The sequence below is a fragment of the Monodon monoceros genome, unplaced genomic scaffold (assembly GCF_005190385.1).
Source record: "Monodon monoceros isolate NGI ecotype Baffin Bay Population unplaced genomic scaffold, NGI_Narwhal_1 Super_Scaffold_9, whole genome shotgun sequence".
Taxonomy (NCBI): Eukaryota; Metazoa; Chordata; class Mammalia; order Artiodactyla; family Monodontidae; genus Monodon; species Monodon monoceros.
Genome location: NW_021703786.1, coordinates 11,298,218 through 11,315,626, shown reverse-complemented (window position 1 = coordinate 11,315,626; position 17,409 = coordinate 11,298,218). Strand labels below are relative to the sequence as shown.

The 17,409-nt window shown below is 39.9% G+C and overlaps 1 protein-coding gene across 6 annotated transcripts in view; it reads right to left on the bottom strand.

The window, feature by feature from the left end:
- Positions 1-17,409, bottom strand: part of TADA2A (transcriptional adaptor 2A) — a 48,092-nt gene that overhangs the window by 7,596 nt on the left and 23,087 nt on the right. For 4 of the 6 annotated variants that reach the window (XM_029213139.1, XM_029213142.1, XM_029213144.1 and 1 more), the window contains 7 exons: positions 16,269-16,426; positions 15,006-15,094; positions 13,369-13,441; positions 7,132-7,195; positions 5,747-5,790; positions 2,398-2,508; positions 590-661 (listed from right to left, as the gene is read on the bottom strand). In XM_029213139.1, the coding sequence (XP_029068972.1) occupies positions 590-661; positions 2,398-2,508; positions 5,747-5,790; positions 7,132-7,195; positions 13,369-13,441; positions 15,006-15,094; positions 16,269-16,426 (611 nt within the window). The remainder of the gene's footprint in view (positions 1-589; positions 662-2,397; positions 2,509-5,746; positions 5,791-7,131; positions 7,196-13,368; positions 13,442-15,005; positions 15,095-16,268; positions 16,427-17,409) is intronic. The other 2 variants (XM_029213140.1, XM_029213141.1) reach the window with 2 other exon arrangements.

Below are 17,409 nucleotides of genomic sequence, written 5' to 3'. Positions count from 1 at the left end.
TAACTACTAACACACACTACCTTCCCTTATGACCTGGCTCTACTACAACTAGCTCCTTAATCACTTTAAACTTTAGTCTCTCCATTAAATGAAAATAACAATAAGTTTGTTACAAGAATTAAATGACACGATCCAGGTGAAGTGCACAGGGTAGGGCCTGGTGCATGGTAAACTGTTAGCTGCTATGAATATAATTATCACTACCTCAAGTAACTGGGATGCAAGCGCCTAGAACCAGCTGAAGCTCCCTTAATAAGAACGATCAGACTATGCATCACTAAATTTAAAAAGGCTGAGGCTAAAAACTGGAATACAAAATCCTTTTCTTCAGAGGCCACTACGGAATCCTAAATCTAAAACAGCATCTCTCTTTTCTCTGTGTCGTAACTTTTATTTCACCTCAGATAATCCATATAATGGTATTTTATAAGGATTAAATAGGTGAAACTTTATGGGAAAGATTGAAAACTCATTCTGAAATGTGAAAGCTTGTTTAAAAAAAAAACTCCATGGCACCTCAAACAGAGACACCCTCTATGTGTTTGGAAGACTTGCCCTCTGATTTAGTGTGTACCTTAAGCATACTTACTACAAAAATTGGTAATGCCTGCTGTCCTGTATTCCTGGAGCCTCTTGATTTCCCTTCGGAGTTCGAATTCCACTGTTTATCCCCCCGAAAACAACAAAGGAGAAAAATTGGAAAAACAAAATCAACATTAATGAGCACTTTTACTGTTGAATATTTTCAGTAATTCTGCCTTCTATAAAAGACTGGGCAATTCCATTTGGGGAATCCTAATTGTTGCTAATATCTCATTAGAAATTTTACCCAAAAGCTGACAAAAATGTACTCCAGCTGTCTTTTGGCTTCTGTCTCCAGCTGCTTCCTAGAAAACTTATAGTGAACTGGTTGAATTCATTTAGCTACAGAAGTAATGAATATAATTTTTTAAACCACCAAGTTTCCCTGCTCTATTTATTCTCTGTTAAGAGTTCTAGTCACAAAACCAAATTCTTTTATGAAACCTGTCTCTGGTATTACTTGATGTGGCCCTTTTGCCAGGGAAGGACAAAAGCTCTGGGCTTCAAGTCCTGGATAGCTTCTTTACAGCTTTTCTCCTAGAGGAACAAAAGAGCATTGTGTTTTCCATAAATCAAAGATTTCTGCCTCCTCTGAGCACATAGATCAGGTTGCACCGCTTGGGTTATTATGTGATGGAACATTCAAATTTGGGTGCTTTGAAACAGAGGATGAAGGAAGAACCTGGACAATCCATGGGGTGTTGTTCTTTGGAGTGACACATAAACCAGGGATGGCACAAACTGGGACAGGAAGTGAAGGATAAATCACCCAGGATAAATCACACAAAGAATGCCAACAAAGAGGGTGTCTGGTGAGGACAACCAACCTGGCTCAGACACATGCCTACAATGTCATGCAAGAAATGTCTGCATGATGAGTACACGGTAAGAGCCTTCATGAAGTACCTTTCCAGAACTAAACTTGGGGGTCAAACACCTGACTCTCATGAGTAAAGGTATAGACTTAGCCCCCCAGTCCAGATTGCTTTATAGTCTAGGCCTTACTGCCTTAACAACTTCAATTTTTTACGGTGAGAAATCAAATGGTAACTAGATAGAGCTCTCTCAGGGAAAAAGGCAAGAAAATGATGGAAGTACCATATACTATCTTGATGAGTCGTCTAACTCTGTCCCCACTTAAAAAACTAGTTTTAATACTAAAATAATTATGAACAAAATAATATGATTTGCTTCAAGGGCTTCCCTGGTGGCGCAGTGGTTGAGACTCTGCCTGCCGATGCAGGGGACACGGGTTCGTGCCCCGGTCCAGGAAGATCCCACATGCCGCGGAGCGGCTGGGCCCGTGAGCCATGGCCGCTGAGCCTGCGCATCCGGAGCCTGTGCTCCGCAACAGGAGAGGCCGCAACAGTGAGAGGCCCACGTACCGCAAAAAAAAAAAAAAAATAATAATATGATTTGCTTCAAAATAATCCAGTTGAGGATGGGAGGGGAGTGGGTGGTAAAGATGAAACTGGATTGGCCATGTGTTGATAATTGCTGAAGTTGGGTGATGGACACATGGGGTTCATTATACTATGATCTCTATTTTTGCATGTATTTGAAAACTCCCATAATAAAAAGGGGGAAAAACTACTAACCTATTGTTTATCTGAGGGGAAAACAAGCCACTAGGCTTTTTAAGCTCTTTTCTCCCACCCCCAAAGTCCCAAATTAATCTCATAGTAATAAAGTGGAAGAAATACCAAAAAATCCACTTATTTATTTACAGGACTTCACATAAAACACACCACTATCTCTCCTATTTAAATAAAAACACACACACAAATATTTGCTCAAGGTTAAAAAACCACCTACATGCATGGCTTTCAATGAACTTGTCATGTTCCACTGGCCCCACTATCCTTGCAAATCGCCTCATTGTTTCATAAAGGTCTTGGACTTCCTTGGGATACCGCCGTTCCATTACTACAGAGAAAGTAAAGAATATAAAGATCTCTAAGTTTTCTGCATTTTTTTTTTTACAAGAAGTAAAATGGAAGAACATTATTCCTAACCTCATATGACTAACTTACCAATGACAGGAAGCAAACTGGAAAGCTAAGAATGCAGCACACTAATCATAATGATAAGAGAATCAGAGTGACTACGACACAGAGAGGTTGTTATCACTGGAGAGCATCTGCACTGCTGAGCACCCTGGAGACCTCCACACCTTGCTGCCTCTTAATCTATACAAGGGCAGGAAGTACTGGCAGTAACAGGAAAGATGATTAGATCGTGTGTTCTCAGAAACAATGTGGGGCAAAATCTCTGGTATTAACTTCTGCAGAGGGCTTCCCTGGTGGTACAGTGGTTAAGATCCACCTGCCAACACAGGGGACACGGGTTCAAGCCCTGGTCTGGGAAGATCCCACATGCTGCGGAGCAACTAAGCCCGTGCGCCACAACTACTGAGCCCGTACTCTAGAGCCTGCGAGCCACAACTACTGAGCTCACACGCCACAACTACCGAAGCCCACGCGCCTAGAGCCCGTGCTCCGCAACAAGAGAAGCCACCGCAATGAGAAGCCTGCGCACTGCAACTAACAGTAGCCCCCGCTCACCACAACTAGAGAAAGCCCGCACGTGGCAACGATGACCCAATGTGGCCAAAAAATAATAAACAAATAAATTAAAAAAATAAAAAATAACTTCTGCAGAACAAGGGAAGTGCAGACATATTAATTCATCTAGAAGAGGTAGATTAGCCTGGAAAAAGTGTGATCTCTTGCACGCTCCACCAAAAATAAAAATCTCTGTAACTACATATCGTCAAATGAGGCATTTATTTCTTCACTTTCTACATGGGTCATTTTGCCTTTCTCTAAACTTAATTAGGTACCACAACTTAATGTACTACTAATGAAGTTATATTTTGATAACTATGATGGAAGTGAAGGGTCAAATATGCCATTTGGGATACCCATATGGGTCAGCAACTTTGAGGATCACTACTGACCAAATTTCTAATAAAAAGAGCTATCAGCAAAAAAGATGGGTAGTAAAACCCACCAGTAGTAACTGGTAGGTTGGAGCGGCCAGGAACTCTCGAACTGCTACTCAGTCATTTCAATAAGAGTAACTAGGCTAGTTTTGTCCACTCTCAGGCTAAAGATACAGGCTATCACTTACGACAGTTACTTAAATCAAGTCCTCTTTTCAGGTGAATCTCTTTCTTTGCAGGAGAAATTCTTGCCCACAAATTCTAGGAGCTGATTTGATGGGCAGCCACAAATTGATTATTTTCACCACCAAACCCCCCGTCCCCCTCTATAGGGATAATACAGAAACATTTGGAGTAACACTTTTTAATTTGATGAAAAAAACTCCTATGCCTACATATTAAGGTCACATGTACATTCAGTATAATGGCAACTGAAGACCTCTCAAACCACAACGCACATACCACTTCTTTCTCGGAAGCAACAGAGCTTCCTCTCAGCTCTGTATGTAAGAAATACAGTTAAAAGAATAAAGAGGCTGAACTGACCTCTGTCCACCAGCTGAGAACAGAATTTATACAAGAGTCAAGGTCTACTATGTAATGGTTAAAATCAACTGACCTATCATGGAAGGCCCAGGAATTCAGACAAAGGAACCCACTACTGTGGCTATCAGAACGTGACCAATTATTGTCTACAGAAAGGGCAAGGGAGATCTGACCTTGGGTTATTTTTGCAAACCCACAGCTCTCGATGAGGACGAGGTTAAATAGGCAATACTGTATACTGCTAGAAGGAATATAAATTGATAAAACCATCTTTTAGGAAACAATCTGGCAGCATGTGTTAAGCATTTTTAATAACCATATTCTTTGACCTATTTAATTCCACTTCTGGGAATCTATCTTAAAAAAACAATTCTAAATACAGACAAAGCTCTATTCACAAACAAGTTTACCTTAGCTTTATTTATAATGATTAGAAAAACACTGAAAATAAGCTAAAGATCTAATAATAAAAGACAGGTTAAGCACTTCATTATATATTTATGTATCTATACAACATATTATGTAACTATTAGAAGTGACATCATCAAAACACCATAATGTGTGTAATGGAAAGTGAAAAAGTAAAGGACATAAAATGTAACCTACTTATGACCATGACTCTATTAAATGATACTTAACCCAAGACTGGCTGACCTGAACCCTCCTGGCACAGACTGTCAAACCCTATAAGATTCTATCAATTAGCATATGAAGCACAATCATTAGGTATTTTTACAAAAAAAAGTCTTGTGACATATAACTATTATAAACATATATAAATATTGCAATTATTATGATATCATCATTCTTATGTTCTGAACAAACTCTACAGTGTAGAAGAAGAAAAAGTACAGAGACTCTTTCCGCCCAGCATAGGTTATTGCCAAATATTTAAAAGTAAGGTCAAAGTTAGCAATCATTTAAAAATCATAGGTTTATTTCATCATCATACAATGCTAATGTCTTTTCTGGTTTGTTTGCCCTGACCATGCAAAATAAAGCTATCATTTTCTGTTAATTTTTTTCCATAAAAATATTTTCACAACCTGATGGTCAAAGTTATTTTATGTTTAACATATAATTCCAAAACACAACCCTATCCAGTTCCAGAAAATGATCCATTAATATTCATGCTTTAATTACTATACTAATTAAAAAAAAAGAATTCTCATGCTAGTGTTATTGACCACATATTAATGGTTTGTAACTCTTACGATGCAACAGAATTGCCCTGAAGACTTTAAAAAAATACAGATGCTGTAGCTCTACCTCCAGAGATTCTGACTTAATTAGTCTAAGGTGACTGTCAGGCGTCAGAATTTTTTTTTTTTTTTTTTTTTTTTTGCGGTACTAGGGCCTCTCACTGTTGTGGCCTCTCCCGCTGCGGAGCACAGGCTCTGGACGCGCAGGCTCAGTGGCCATGGCTCACGGGCCCAGCCGCTCCGTGGCATGTGGGATCTTCCCGGACCGGGGCACGAACCCGTGTCGCCTGCATCGGCAGGCGGACTCTCAACCACTGCGCCACCAGGGAAGCCCCAGCCATCAGAATTTTTTAAAGCTTCCTAGGTGATGCTAATATGCAACTTTGATTAAGAACTACTGTCATAAATGATTTGTTTAAAACTATTCAATAATGTTGGGAGAAATTTTAAAATAAGGAAAACTAATACTTACACTGAAACTTTCTAAGGTTGATTAATCCATGGTCTCTTATAATTCTAGAATGAAAAACATATATATGATAATCAGTTTCACATTTAACAATGTTTTCCACACACAGCTTTCATTAGACATCCTAAACACTGCAAGGGGGAATACTGAGGTCCAGAGAAGTCATTCCCCACAAAGTTCTGCAGGTCAGTAAGTCTCTAGCACAATTTTGGGCTCTCAAGCATCATATATTTTTCCTCTCCTTGGGCACTGTAGATTCTCAATAACTACCTGCTGGATGAATGAACAGATCAATAAGCACTCACAAATAGTGAAAAGCACGTCTGTAACTTAAGATGCAACAGAAGGGAACCTGTGTCCATATCATAAAAATCATCTATGCAGCTTAGGGAAATGATTATTGAGAACAGCCGTTTAAGGGAAATCTGTGATCACACACTCAACATTTACAACTGTACATTCACAGAATGCCTTGAAGCTATTTGAAATAAATCTTGTGCATGTTTAATGGAAGGTCATCATAAAACGTAAGATCTAATAGCGACCTCAACTACTGAGCTCTACAACGCTGTCTAGCTCTAATTCCATGTTTTAAGAAAAACAGAATTTAGGTAAACCATGCAGAGTTACGTGTCTGGAACCTCTGATTTATACCGGAGGTATTCATGACTAGCAATGAAGCTTCTCACAAGAACAGCTGGGTAATCTTCAGCGCTTCTTGGAAGCTAACTCCAGACACACAGAGAGTAAGCTTTACTTTAGCTCATGTCTTGGTCCCTCCAGAGTGCCTCCCAAGTCCCATTCCTTTTTCTTGTTGTGATGCCACTGTATCTCTAGTTATTAACACCATGGTAACATGCCTACACATACATACACATCCTCTGCATACCCTTCTCTGAACTGTTAAAGCCTCTGTAATCCAATAGGGGTTTGGGATCCATAATTTCTCAGCCTCAATGTATGTTTTTTGTTCTGTTGCAAAGAGAAGGAATAACCAAGAGTGACTGAAACTTGTTCATAATTTCTTTGAAATCCTTGTATATAAAAGACTCCTCATAAAAACTGAGCAGTTAGAATAGAGCATTATTAAGTGTAACAACTTAATAATATTTTGAATTTTTCTTGTTCCTTTTTTCCTTAAAACAGTGTATCCATATTATTCATTGGTCACCAAAACATCAAGAAAGGGTAAGGAAGGAGGAGGTTAAAAAGCAAGAAAAGGAGAGGTATTATTATCTCCTTTTAACAGATGGAAAAATTGAGATCCAAGGAGGTTAAGTGTATTCCTCAAGGTCCTAAGATGAGCCACAAGTGGAACTTGCTCTTATGGGCTATATGTGGTCAATAGTCCAAAGCCAAAAGAAGGCAGGATGGTTTTCTAGACTTACTTTTTTCGCCTTTGTCTCTCCTTTAACCTGGAATGATAGATATCTACTACGGCCATCTTCAGAGCTATAAACAAACAAACAAACAAACCCTTACATATAAATAAAGCCAAGACAAGAAGAAATCTTTTGCCCAAGCTGTCCTAAACTTTCAACCTCATACTGCTAACTATTCCACACTCACTGGTCTAGGAAATCTGTCTCTTGGAAACAAAAATACCCTAGGATAGTGAATTTCTGTATCAGTCAATTACAGTAAAGTTCTTTTTTCCTAAGTATATGTTTATATGGGATTACGCTATAGATAACAATTTCTGCTTTTTCCTGAACATCTCTTTTGACCATGCTTTGCTATGTATATTATTAGCTTTCATAAAACAGTTCAACAAGGAGTCTGAACTTTAGTAACACATGGACTAGAAATTACATCTGTTAGAGTTTCAGATTAGAAGAAAGAAATACCAAAATCTAACATGCTGAGCTATGAGCAGATGCACTACATCTGTATATAACTTCAATCACTGGGAAATGACCAGGAATACTTTATCCAGGCCATTCTCCCTTGGGTCTGAGATAAAAATAACATAAATTCTAGCTGGATGACCTGAAGAGATGAATGACCGCAATACTTTTTAAACTTTAAGTATTAAAAAAAAAGTATTAACTATCATGGATCTTTCGTTCATTTCTAACAAGTTCAAAAATTTAAACAACATTGCTTCATTTTTCCTCATAACTGCCCACAAACTAAAAATAATTCAATAATATCAGGTCCAAGATTTAAGGCAATGGTTTTCAAACATTTTTTCAGGTTGCAGAACTCTTTCTATAAATGAACTCTTTCTTGATTTACATGTGTTCCATATAGAAGCATAGGTACCACAGAATGCCCCATACCCTGCCAGTGTTTCCTAATACAACTGCTGGGGAATGATAGGCTCTAGAACGCTGTGCTGGTGGAGATGCGCTTTACATAACTGTGTGGTGGGAGAGGAAGGAGGCATGGGGAGAAGAGGAACTGTCTCTGACCTGCAGTACAACCAAGTACAAGTTTTATAGTGGACTCTACCTTTACTTCTTATGAGAAAGAGAAATTAGGACGTCAACAGTTCAAGGCAGAAAGAGAAGCAAATAAAATAGCTAAGTAAATAGTTAACATCCACTGAGTATTTATCATGTTCCAGGCCCTTTAGGTGCCTTATCTCGTTTATCTACTCAATAATAAGATGAGTTCAACATGAAAGAAACTACCTGAAGATCCAGTGGAAGTTAGTGCTAATTTTGACAAAATATTTCGGTAATTTTTCTAAGACACTAACTTATCATGTTGTTTCTTGAGATTTGTGTGGGAATGACTTAATTAAACAGAAAAAAAACTGAAGAGACTGTGTCACAGAAAAACTCTATAAATAAATCCTGCTGATAAATGGTTCTGGTGCTTGATCATTTCAGTAGTTTAAACTTGTACAACTGGCCCTGGAGAACAAAGGGAAGGAAGGGAACACAGAGAAACAAATGGGAGAACTGGAATTCTCCCAGAGAAGAATCCACAGTGGAAGCTCTCCCTTGTCTTTATGAAGCGCACTCCGATAGCGCAACTGATTATAAGATCTTAGCTGCACGAATAACCCAGGGAGGACCACAGCACAGCAGGCAGAACAGAAATGAGAGGCAGACACTGAAAGAATGAGAATCACAGGTTCATATTCTACTTAAAGTGAGTGGAGGGTCTAGTAAAGCAGGCAAAGACCCAGAGCTCCTTAAAAACAAAGAAACCCAAAGCACCCATAACCTCTCCACTGACGCCAGGCCTCTGAAATCTCAGTTTTGGGGGATGACTAGTCTCCCTGTGACCACACTGGGGACTGATAACAAAGTTTCCAAACGGCTGGCCTTAAAATATTTCAAGAAGTGGGCAGAAGTCAGAGGCAGCTCCTTCCCACTGCAGTGTATTTCTAACATTGTTCAAAATAGCTGGCAACATGTTTCTGTTTTCCTGACAGAAGGCACCTACTGCTTGCTTGGCAAGAAAACCTACTCAGAGGCCTTAACTACAGGGAAGCCAATCAAAATCCCTACTGCAAGCGCACAAGCACAAACCTGTGACTCAGGTATTCCCCAGAAGCAAAGCTTTTTAAAAGTCATTTCCCCCCAAAGATTTTGGCCGAGATGTACGCAAGTAGTGCTATGAAGGAAAGCCAACCAAGTGACCGAATGGTTAAAGTCAGCAACTAGGAAGCCTTAGCCAAGCCACTTCACTCCTTTGTGCATTTCTCTGAAAGTAGAATGGGAAAATATCTATTTCCACTTCTCAGGAATGTGGTTAAGCTATAGAAGGTAAAAAATGTGAAATCTAAAAAGAAAAAAAAAAGGTTCAAGGTTGTAGAGACATTAAGTATAGCACAGTATTAAGAGCATAGACTCAAGATGGCCCTGCCACTTGCAGGTTACCTCTTGACCTCAGGCAAGTTACTTGAGATTGCTACTCCTCAATTCCCCCATCTATAAAATGGGGGTAATAGTAATAACACCTAACCCAAAGAGTTTTGTGAGGGTTAAATGAGTTCATGTGTGTCAAGGACTTAAATGGTACCTGGCAAACAGTAAGTGCTATACGTATTAGCTATTATTATTAATAGCATTTATGTCTAAAAAGTCCTAAACATAAAGCAGCCAAATCACCATCAAGGGAAGGGCACTGCCAATAGGTAGGTAATAGGCACAGTGACCAGGCTGGACCTCTGATCGACTAATTGTTAAAGGCTCTAAAGGCTGACAATACGGACCAAAGAAAGAAAATGTGGGGGGGAAAAGTGGGGGAGTATCCACATGTGGCCAAGAAATTTTGCTGAAATTGGCTTTCCAAATAGAAGGAGAGTAAACTGCTCTAATGTGCAACCCTGAGAAGTGCTGGAAACACAGGCCCAGTGCAGTGGAAGGAGCTCATGATGCCTCTTGCTTGCCTGGGTTATGGGCCAGCAATGATTAGAAGATGCTGCACGCAGGGCTTAGCACCTGTGAAACTCTGAGAAAGAAGAGTCCACAAGTTTAGGAGAGATTTCCCCAAATGAAAGCAGATGGAGAGCGATGTCCCCTAAGGAAAAGGAAACTATGCTGTGTGTCTGCACTGACATCCCACAACATGCCACAGGGAGTGCCGAGTTATGTCTTTTGCATCTCTCTCTCTGGACCAATAATTTCTGCTTATTTCAATAAAATACGAGGAGGTGTCATTTAGGGATCTCAGAACCTCCTTATTTTCTTCCTTAGACACTACTTCACATGCAGTATCTTTTGGGGGCCCATTCTGAAAGACTTCTGGTATGGTGGAATGTAATTACATGTCCCTCCATTGTGTCCCAGGCCTCTATAATGGACCATGTAAACCCCCTGTATTAGACAAATTCCATGAATCACAGCAGAAGTCTTGGGTGAGGAAAAGAGCTTTCTGGCATCACCCAATTTTCTAGATGCAGTCTTTCTAGGGGATGGGATACAAAGCCCAGCCAAACAGTTTACTTCCTTCTAGTTGTAAGTGAGGAAACGTAAAAGGGATGTTATTGATGCTCAGTAATATTAAGAGTATAATGGTACAATGGAATGGCAATAACACCAATCTGAATTATGTACCACGTTTCATTGGAGACATTCACCCTGACTAATCAGCATCATCTGTTCTTTGCTGGCCAGGGACACAGAGAAACAGCAGCAAATTTCCAAGGACTTGCCCAAGATCACAGTGACTCAGAAGCAAGCCTGAGGTTGAATCACTGTCCTGATGTGCACAAAATATGTGCCCCTCTTTCTGTTCTAGGTGTGCATAGAAAGCTCCTTCTCATTCCCTCCTAGTTTCCTTGGGCTCCTAGTCCCCTTCACTGAGAGTTCCAGGAGAAACTGCTGGAACAATATGTGCCCAACTGGACAGTGGGTCATACTGCCAAAGGAGCTAATATGAGAACTTAGAACCATAAACAAAGCATCCCTTTGTGGCACCAGCAAGTCATCCCTTTGATCTCCAGTCCTGCCAAACCTCTTTATGACGCTATCACCTTTTAAAAAGCACCCATCTAAACATCTTACAGTTCACTACTAGACAGGGAGGGAAAGGAGAGGCAGGGATTATTATTATATAAGCACTGTTAAAACTACTTATGGGGCTTGCCTGGTGGCGCAGTGGTTGAGAATCTGCCTGCCAGTGCAGGGGACACGGGCTTGAGCCCTGGTCTGGTAGGATCCCACATGCCGCGGAGCAACTAGGCCTGTGAGCCACAACTACTGAGCCTGCACGTCTGGAGCCTGTGCTCCGCAATAAGAGAGGCCGCGATAGTGAGAGGCCCGCACACCACGATGAAGAGTGGCCCCCGCTCGCCGCAGCTAGAGAAAGCCCTCGCACAGAAACGAAGACCCAACATAGCCAAAAATAAGAAATAAATAAATAAATAAATTAATTAAAAAAAACAAAAAAACAAAAACTACTTATGTATAACAATCAATAACTGATTCTTAGTTCAAATGAATTATAATCAAATAACTTAAAAGGCTGTAGAAACTGTAGAAAGAACACAAATAACTAAAGTATGTTATAGGTTTGAAATGCTAACTGAAATAAAACTTGCTCATCAATTGCTTCTTTTTGATTTTTTTTCCTTTTGCCCTCACTTACAGAAGGGACCATAAGTGCACCAGCAGAAACTGCAAATAATGCTTCCACAAAGGATGAAGAGTGAAATTAAATACCAAACATTACTACAGTTTTCTTAATAATGTTGAGGCTCAAGAATGAAGACCTTGGATTAGGGCCTGGAGAAGTGATTCAGCAAGTCCCTTACATAGTTGAGCCATGACTGACATAAGAGATTTTGACTTTCAAAAGTTCAGTACTTTTGAATACTATCTAGAAGAATGATATTTATGAAACTGCTTTTTTGCATTATGGATAAGAAAGATACAAGCCAGGAAACAATACCATTTTAATTAAAGCTGGTGTGTATGATGAGGAATACTGAATGGCAACCTGCACACTGCCTTCAAGAGAATGACACACGAGGTGAGAATAGACAATAACGTGAATTATCAGGGTTGAAAAGCAGAGATTGACATGGAAGACTGAACAAACACAATGGTTCTAGTGAATGCTAAAGCAGTTTGCTTTAAAGCTTTCCTCTTTTAGTTCAATCTACGTCACTTTGACTTTCCTTAAAGTTGTGTGGGAGAAGAGAAATGAAATTTTGCAAAGAAAAAAACTGCTCAAGAAAAAAACTTCTCAAGTAGAGAAAAAACTCTAAAGGTAAAATTTTTATGAGGACTCTTTCTTGGCCCCAGATCTGATGTAACAAATATCTAGTCAGCTCTTCTGCAGAGAGAAGAATAAAACTCCCCTTCAAGTGACAGAGGACCAGTTAATGCAACATGAAAACTTGATTTAAAATTCAACAAGGATTCTAACTTGCCTTTCCTACCTGGGATATACATTTAAGAAAAGCAATGAAGATGTTGTTTAGGAAATACAGAATCCAAAGGAGCATTATTCACCTACTGCATCACCCTCAATTCTGGGCTGAAATGAAACAGAAGATTGGGGATTATTTTAAATATGTAGTTCACTGAAAATGGAAAGAAGGAAAAAAAGACATTCACTGAAAGTCTAACCATCCACTTTTGAAAGCCTTGTTGGCATTAGCCATTTACGTTATAACAAAAGAGTTGACATAAATCCTTAGAGGGTTAATCTTAGATGAGAATTCAGAAGTGCTAAAAATTCAACAGTTCTGAGAAACAAGAGATTTCCAATCTTGGTCTAAAAACTCTTGAACTTCCATTCTTTTCCCCTGCTATGGGAAATTTTGCGTAACAAATTATAGTGAATATCTAGTATCAGCAGTTGTTATTGAAGTCCCAAGGTCTTCACCCTGATTCCCTTTCTTTTAAGGAGGCAGTGAGGGCCATTTAACCAATTACCTCAGTGTAGGCTTATCTCAGCCAAAAGAAAGCTTACACAGTCCAAGGGATGGGATATTCCCAACTACCCTTATGTGATCAACATTCTCACCACCATCACAAATGATCTTTCTCATTATGGTCAAATCCCAGCAACAGGGTAAGTTCAGCAACTTAACCACTGTAATTTGGGTCCCATAAGGGGCAGGAGACATGTTTTATTCATTCTTATATTTCTAGCACCCAATACAGTGTCATCACAGTTTGCAATCAATAAAAACATTGGCTGTAATAAAATGTTACCGTGTAAAATGTCCGAGTCATCTTCAACAAAATCAATGTCTCTCAAGTCCCACTCTGCATAATTGTCAAACTCCTGTTTGGGGAAAAGAAAATTCCCATCTAAAATCCATCAGCTTTGAGTAATGCCTTTACAGGAGTCATGCTTTAGAAGCAAATACATAAACAAACACTTGCTAAAAAGTACTGAATGGAGTACAAGGCCAGGACAACTGCCATAAGTAAATAAGTCATGGGAGAAAACTGAGAGGCTTTCAGGCAGCAGTGACAGCAAAAAATGAGAAAGTTATGAGTCCAGGAATAAAGCCAAACATATTGTTCTGAAAACTAAAAGTCTGTTCATGAAATCTAACTCAAGAAAACCTAACTCCTACTAGCCCTTCGAGTATTGGGTTGGCCAAAAAGTTCGTTTGGGTTTTTCTGTAAGATGTTATGGAAAAACCCAAACGAACTTTTTGGCCTAACCAATATTTAGGTAAGAAAATTGCCTGCATTAATTCATCTACCTTTTTACCACCATCTAGGGCTCTATTTATCCCATAATATTGCTTACCTAGCTCAATGGGTAGATTTGTTCATGTTCTATTCAATGACTACAATCTGTAGGGGTAGTGTCTCTGAGGTAGCTCTACAATTGCAGCTGCCATGAACAAAATGCTGACCTGGGTGTGGCTAGCAAAATTGTCTGTAGTTTGCTAAACTTTAATTACCTCCAAGAGTACTATAATTGCAGATTAGGTGATAAATCAAGAGACTTGTGACTACATTCACATGGCTTTTAACTCCAGGGCTGAATGAAGAACATGTAGTTTTTATACACATTCATCATTCTTTATAAACTTGTGAATATAGTATAGAGGTCAGCAAACTACAGCCTATCAACCAAATTCAGCCCACTGCCTATTTCTGTAAATAGTTTTACTGGAGCACAGGCTTGCTCATTTGTTTACTATTATCTATGCTGCTTTTGCATAATAATGGCAAAGTTTAGTTCCAACGGAGAATTTATGGTCTACAAAATCTAAAATATTTACTATCTGGACCTTAATAGAAAGTTTGCCAACCCCCGATATAGTACAAACTCGAAACCCCCTAGATGTGGAGTGAAACTTAAGAAATAGGTTTTTGGGGCTACCCTGGTGGCGCAGTGATTAAGAATCTGTATGCCAATGCAAGGGACACGGGTTCGAACCCTGGTCTGGGAAGATCCCACATGCTGCGGAGCAACTAAGCCCATGCACCACAACTACTGAGCCCGCGTGCCACAACTACTGAAGCCCAGGCACCTAGAGCCCGTGCTCTGCAACAGGAGAAGCCACTGCAATGAGAAGCCCGTGCACCGCAACGAAGAGTAGCCCCCGCTCCCCCCAACTAGAGAAAGCCCGCGCGCAGCAACAAAGACCCAATGCAGCCAAAAATAAAAATAAATAAAATAAAATAATTTAAAAAAAAAGAAATAAGTTTTTGCTCTGAAGAACTTTTACCTTTCTAAAAGAAATATTTACAAATGAGAAAAAGGCACTCAAATGGAGAAAATGTGGCTCCACAAGTTACAGTGCTATGAAAATCTCTTTTTAGTGGTATGGAACCTATAGGTAAGAGATATAGCCTCATCCTAAACAAAAACAAGTTTCTCTTACCTCAATGAAATCTGCTCGAGCTGGCATGTATCCCGCCATGTCCCGAGAAAGCAAGGAGTCAAAGGTAGGTCGGGGAGGGTCATCTGTAGCTGAAAGAATTTAGTTTTTCTTAGTTACTTAATAAGATACTAGCATAAAAAAGTGACACAAAGTAAGTCCTAATTTAGACTCTGAAATATTTTTGTTTGGAGAAAGACAGCGTCTGAGAGGATAAATAAAATGCAAGAGATTTTTATAAAGAAAAAGTAAAGAAAGATAAAGTATTAATGGAAACAAACTGATTTCTTGAAAAGGAAACTAAGACTTAGGGAATCCTCTAAGTAAATACAAAAGTTCCCTCTTACTTTTGCTTTCCTAATATGAAAGAAAATCAAGGACCTTTTCTTCAGTATTACAGAACTTAAGTATTTACCCTGTCTGCTTCAGCTCCCTTACCCCTTAGGACCAATCTCAATTTACAAATCCCATCCAACTGACAGGCAAAAAACCCCACTGGATTTGGAGTAAGCCAGAATTGAGTCCAGGCTCTACTGTAACATCCACTAGTCCCATGACCTTGTACAAATTATTTAACCTTTCTGAATCTCAGTTTCCTTGTGTGCAGAACAAAAGCACTTGCTCTGCCTGTCTCACTGGGTTGCCATGAGGAAGAAATGGTCTAAGGCATTTGAGAACAAAGTGCTAACATCCAAAGGGCTATCCAAATAGGAGGTATCATCAGGTTTTGAGTTAGTCACCTATGAAACTGTTTCCAGAGAGTATGAGGAAAGAAAAACATTCATATTTCATTACTTGTGCTCTGGGAGTCATTCAGCAAAGATGTCCATTTATAATTCATCATGGGTTTGGTTATGTTTTGTTAGAAGACCCATGAGTCCCTAAGTCACATGAGATTTAAAAAAAAGAAAACGATGGGCTTCCCTGGTGGCGCAGTGGTTGAGAGTCCGCCTGCCGACACAGGGGATATGGGTTCATGCCCCGGTCCGGGAGGATCCCACATGCCGCGGAGCGGCTGGGCCCGTGAGCCATGGCCGCTGAGCCTGCGCGTCCGGAGCCTGTGCTCCGCAACGGAAGAGGCCAGCATACCGCAAAAAAAAAAAAAAAAAAAAAATTAAAAAGAAAAGAAAAGAAAAGAAAAGTTTGCTATTATTACCACAACCAAGTGGACAAAAATAACAAATTGCTTCTTGGACTTAACACTGAGATGATTAATTATAATAAGCTAAATACTGGACTCTCTTACTGATACAGGGAGGTACTTACAGTGAAATGGAATGGCTGTGTCAGCAGTTTTTGCCTCCTCTGCTTGCTTCAGGTTCAGCAGGGTAGATGCAAATAGAGGGTTATTGATGAAATGCTTCATGTAGTGCTTCTCACACTCCTCCTTGGTCTTGGTGCACATTTGATTGGCTACATCCTGCCTAGAGTGTGGAAAAAGAGAGAAGGAAGTAGTGCTTTCATTTATACATAATGGTCAAAGCATGGTTTGTTCTTTCCATATTTTAAGTCCTACCTATATAATGTCTGGAACTTGACACCTCCAAACTGATATCAGGGAGCTATCAGCAGAACACTGAGACAAATACAAACATAGTACTGGTGCAATATGATGTTCCAAATCCTGCTATTCCGAGATACGGAAACAATATTTAAAAAGCCCTTTCCTGGACCTCCCTGGCGGTCCACTGGTTAAGACTCTGCCCTTCCAATGCAGGGGGTGCGAGTTCGATCCCTGATCCGGAAACGGAGATCCCACATGCCTTACGGCATGGCCAAAAAAATAAAAAGCCCTTTCCTTTCTACCAAAAGAAAGGAAGACCACTAGAAAATATGTAAGCTAGGCTCCACCGAAAGAATTGCTATAAATAATAATAAGCCACTTCAGAACATTCAAAATGTACATTAGTTTTTTTGTTTTTTTTTTGCGGTACGCGGGCCTCTCACTGTTGTGGCCTCTCCCGTTGTGGAGCACAGGCTCCGGACGCGCAGGCTCAGCGGCCATGGCTCACGGGCTCAGCCGCTCCACGGCACGTGGGATCCTCACGGACCGGGGCACAAACCCGTGTCCCCTGCATCGGCAGGCAGACTCTCAACCACTGTGCCACCAGGGAAGCCCCAAGAATAGTTTTATATTCACATGTTTTATAGTTTACAAAACACTTCACATGAACAGACATTTCTTTACTACAGCTCTCACGACAGACCAAGCTCTCAGCTAGAAATATTCACAACATAATTTAAATAAATCCTAGTATTAACTATGTAGTGTATTTACTATCTCAATTTCACAGATGAAAAAATGAGGCCCAAAGAGATTAAGAAACTTGCTTAAGAACACAAAGCACATAAGTGACAAAGCCACTTAAGTTTTACTTAAGACCTCTGACTCCTGGCCCAGATGATG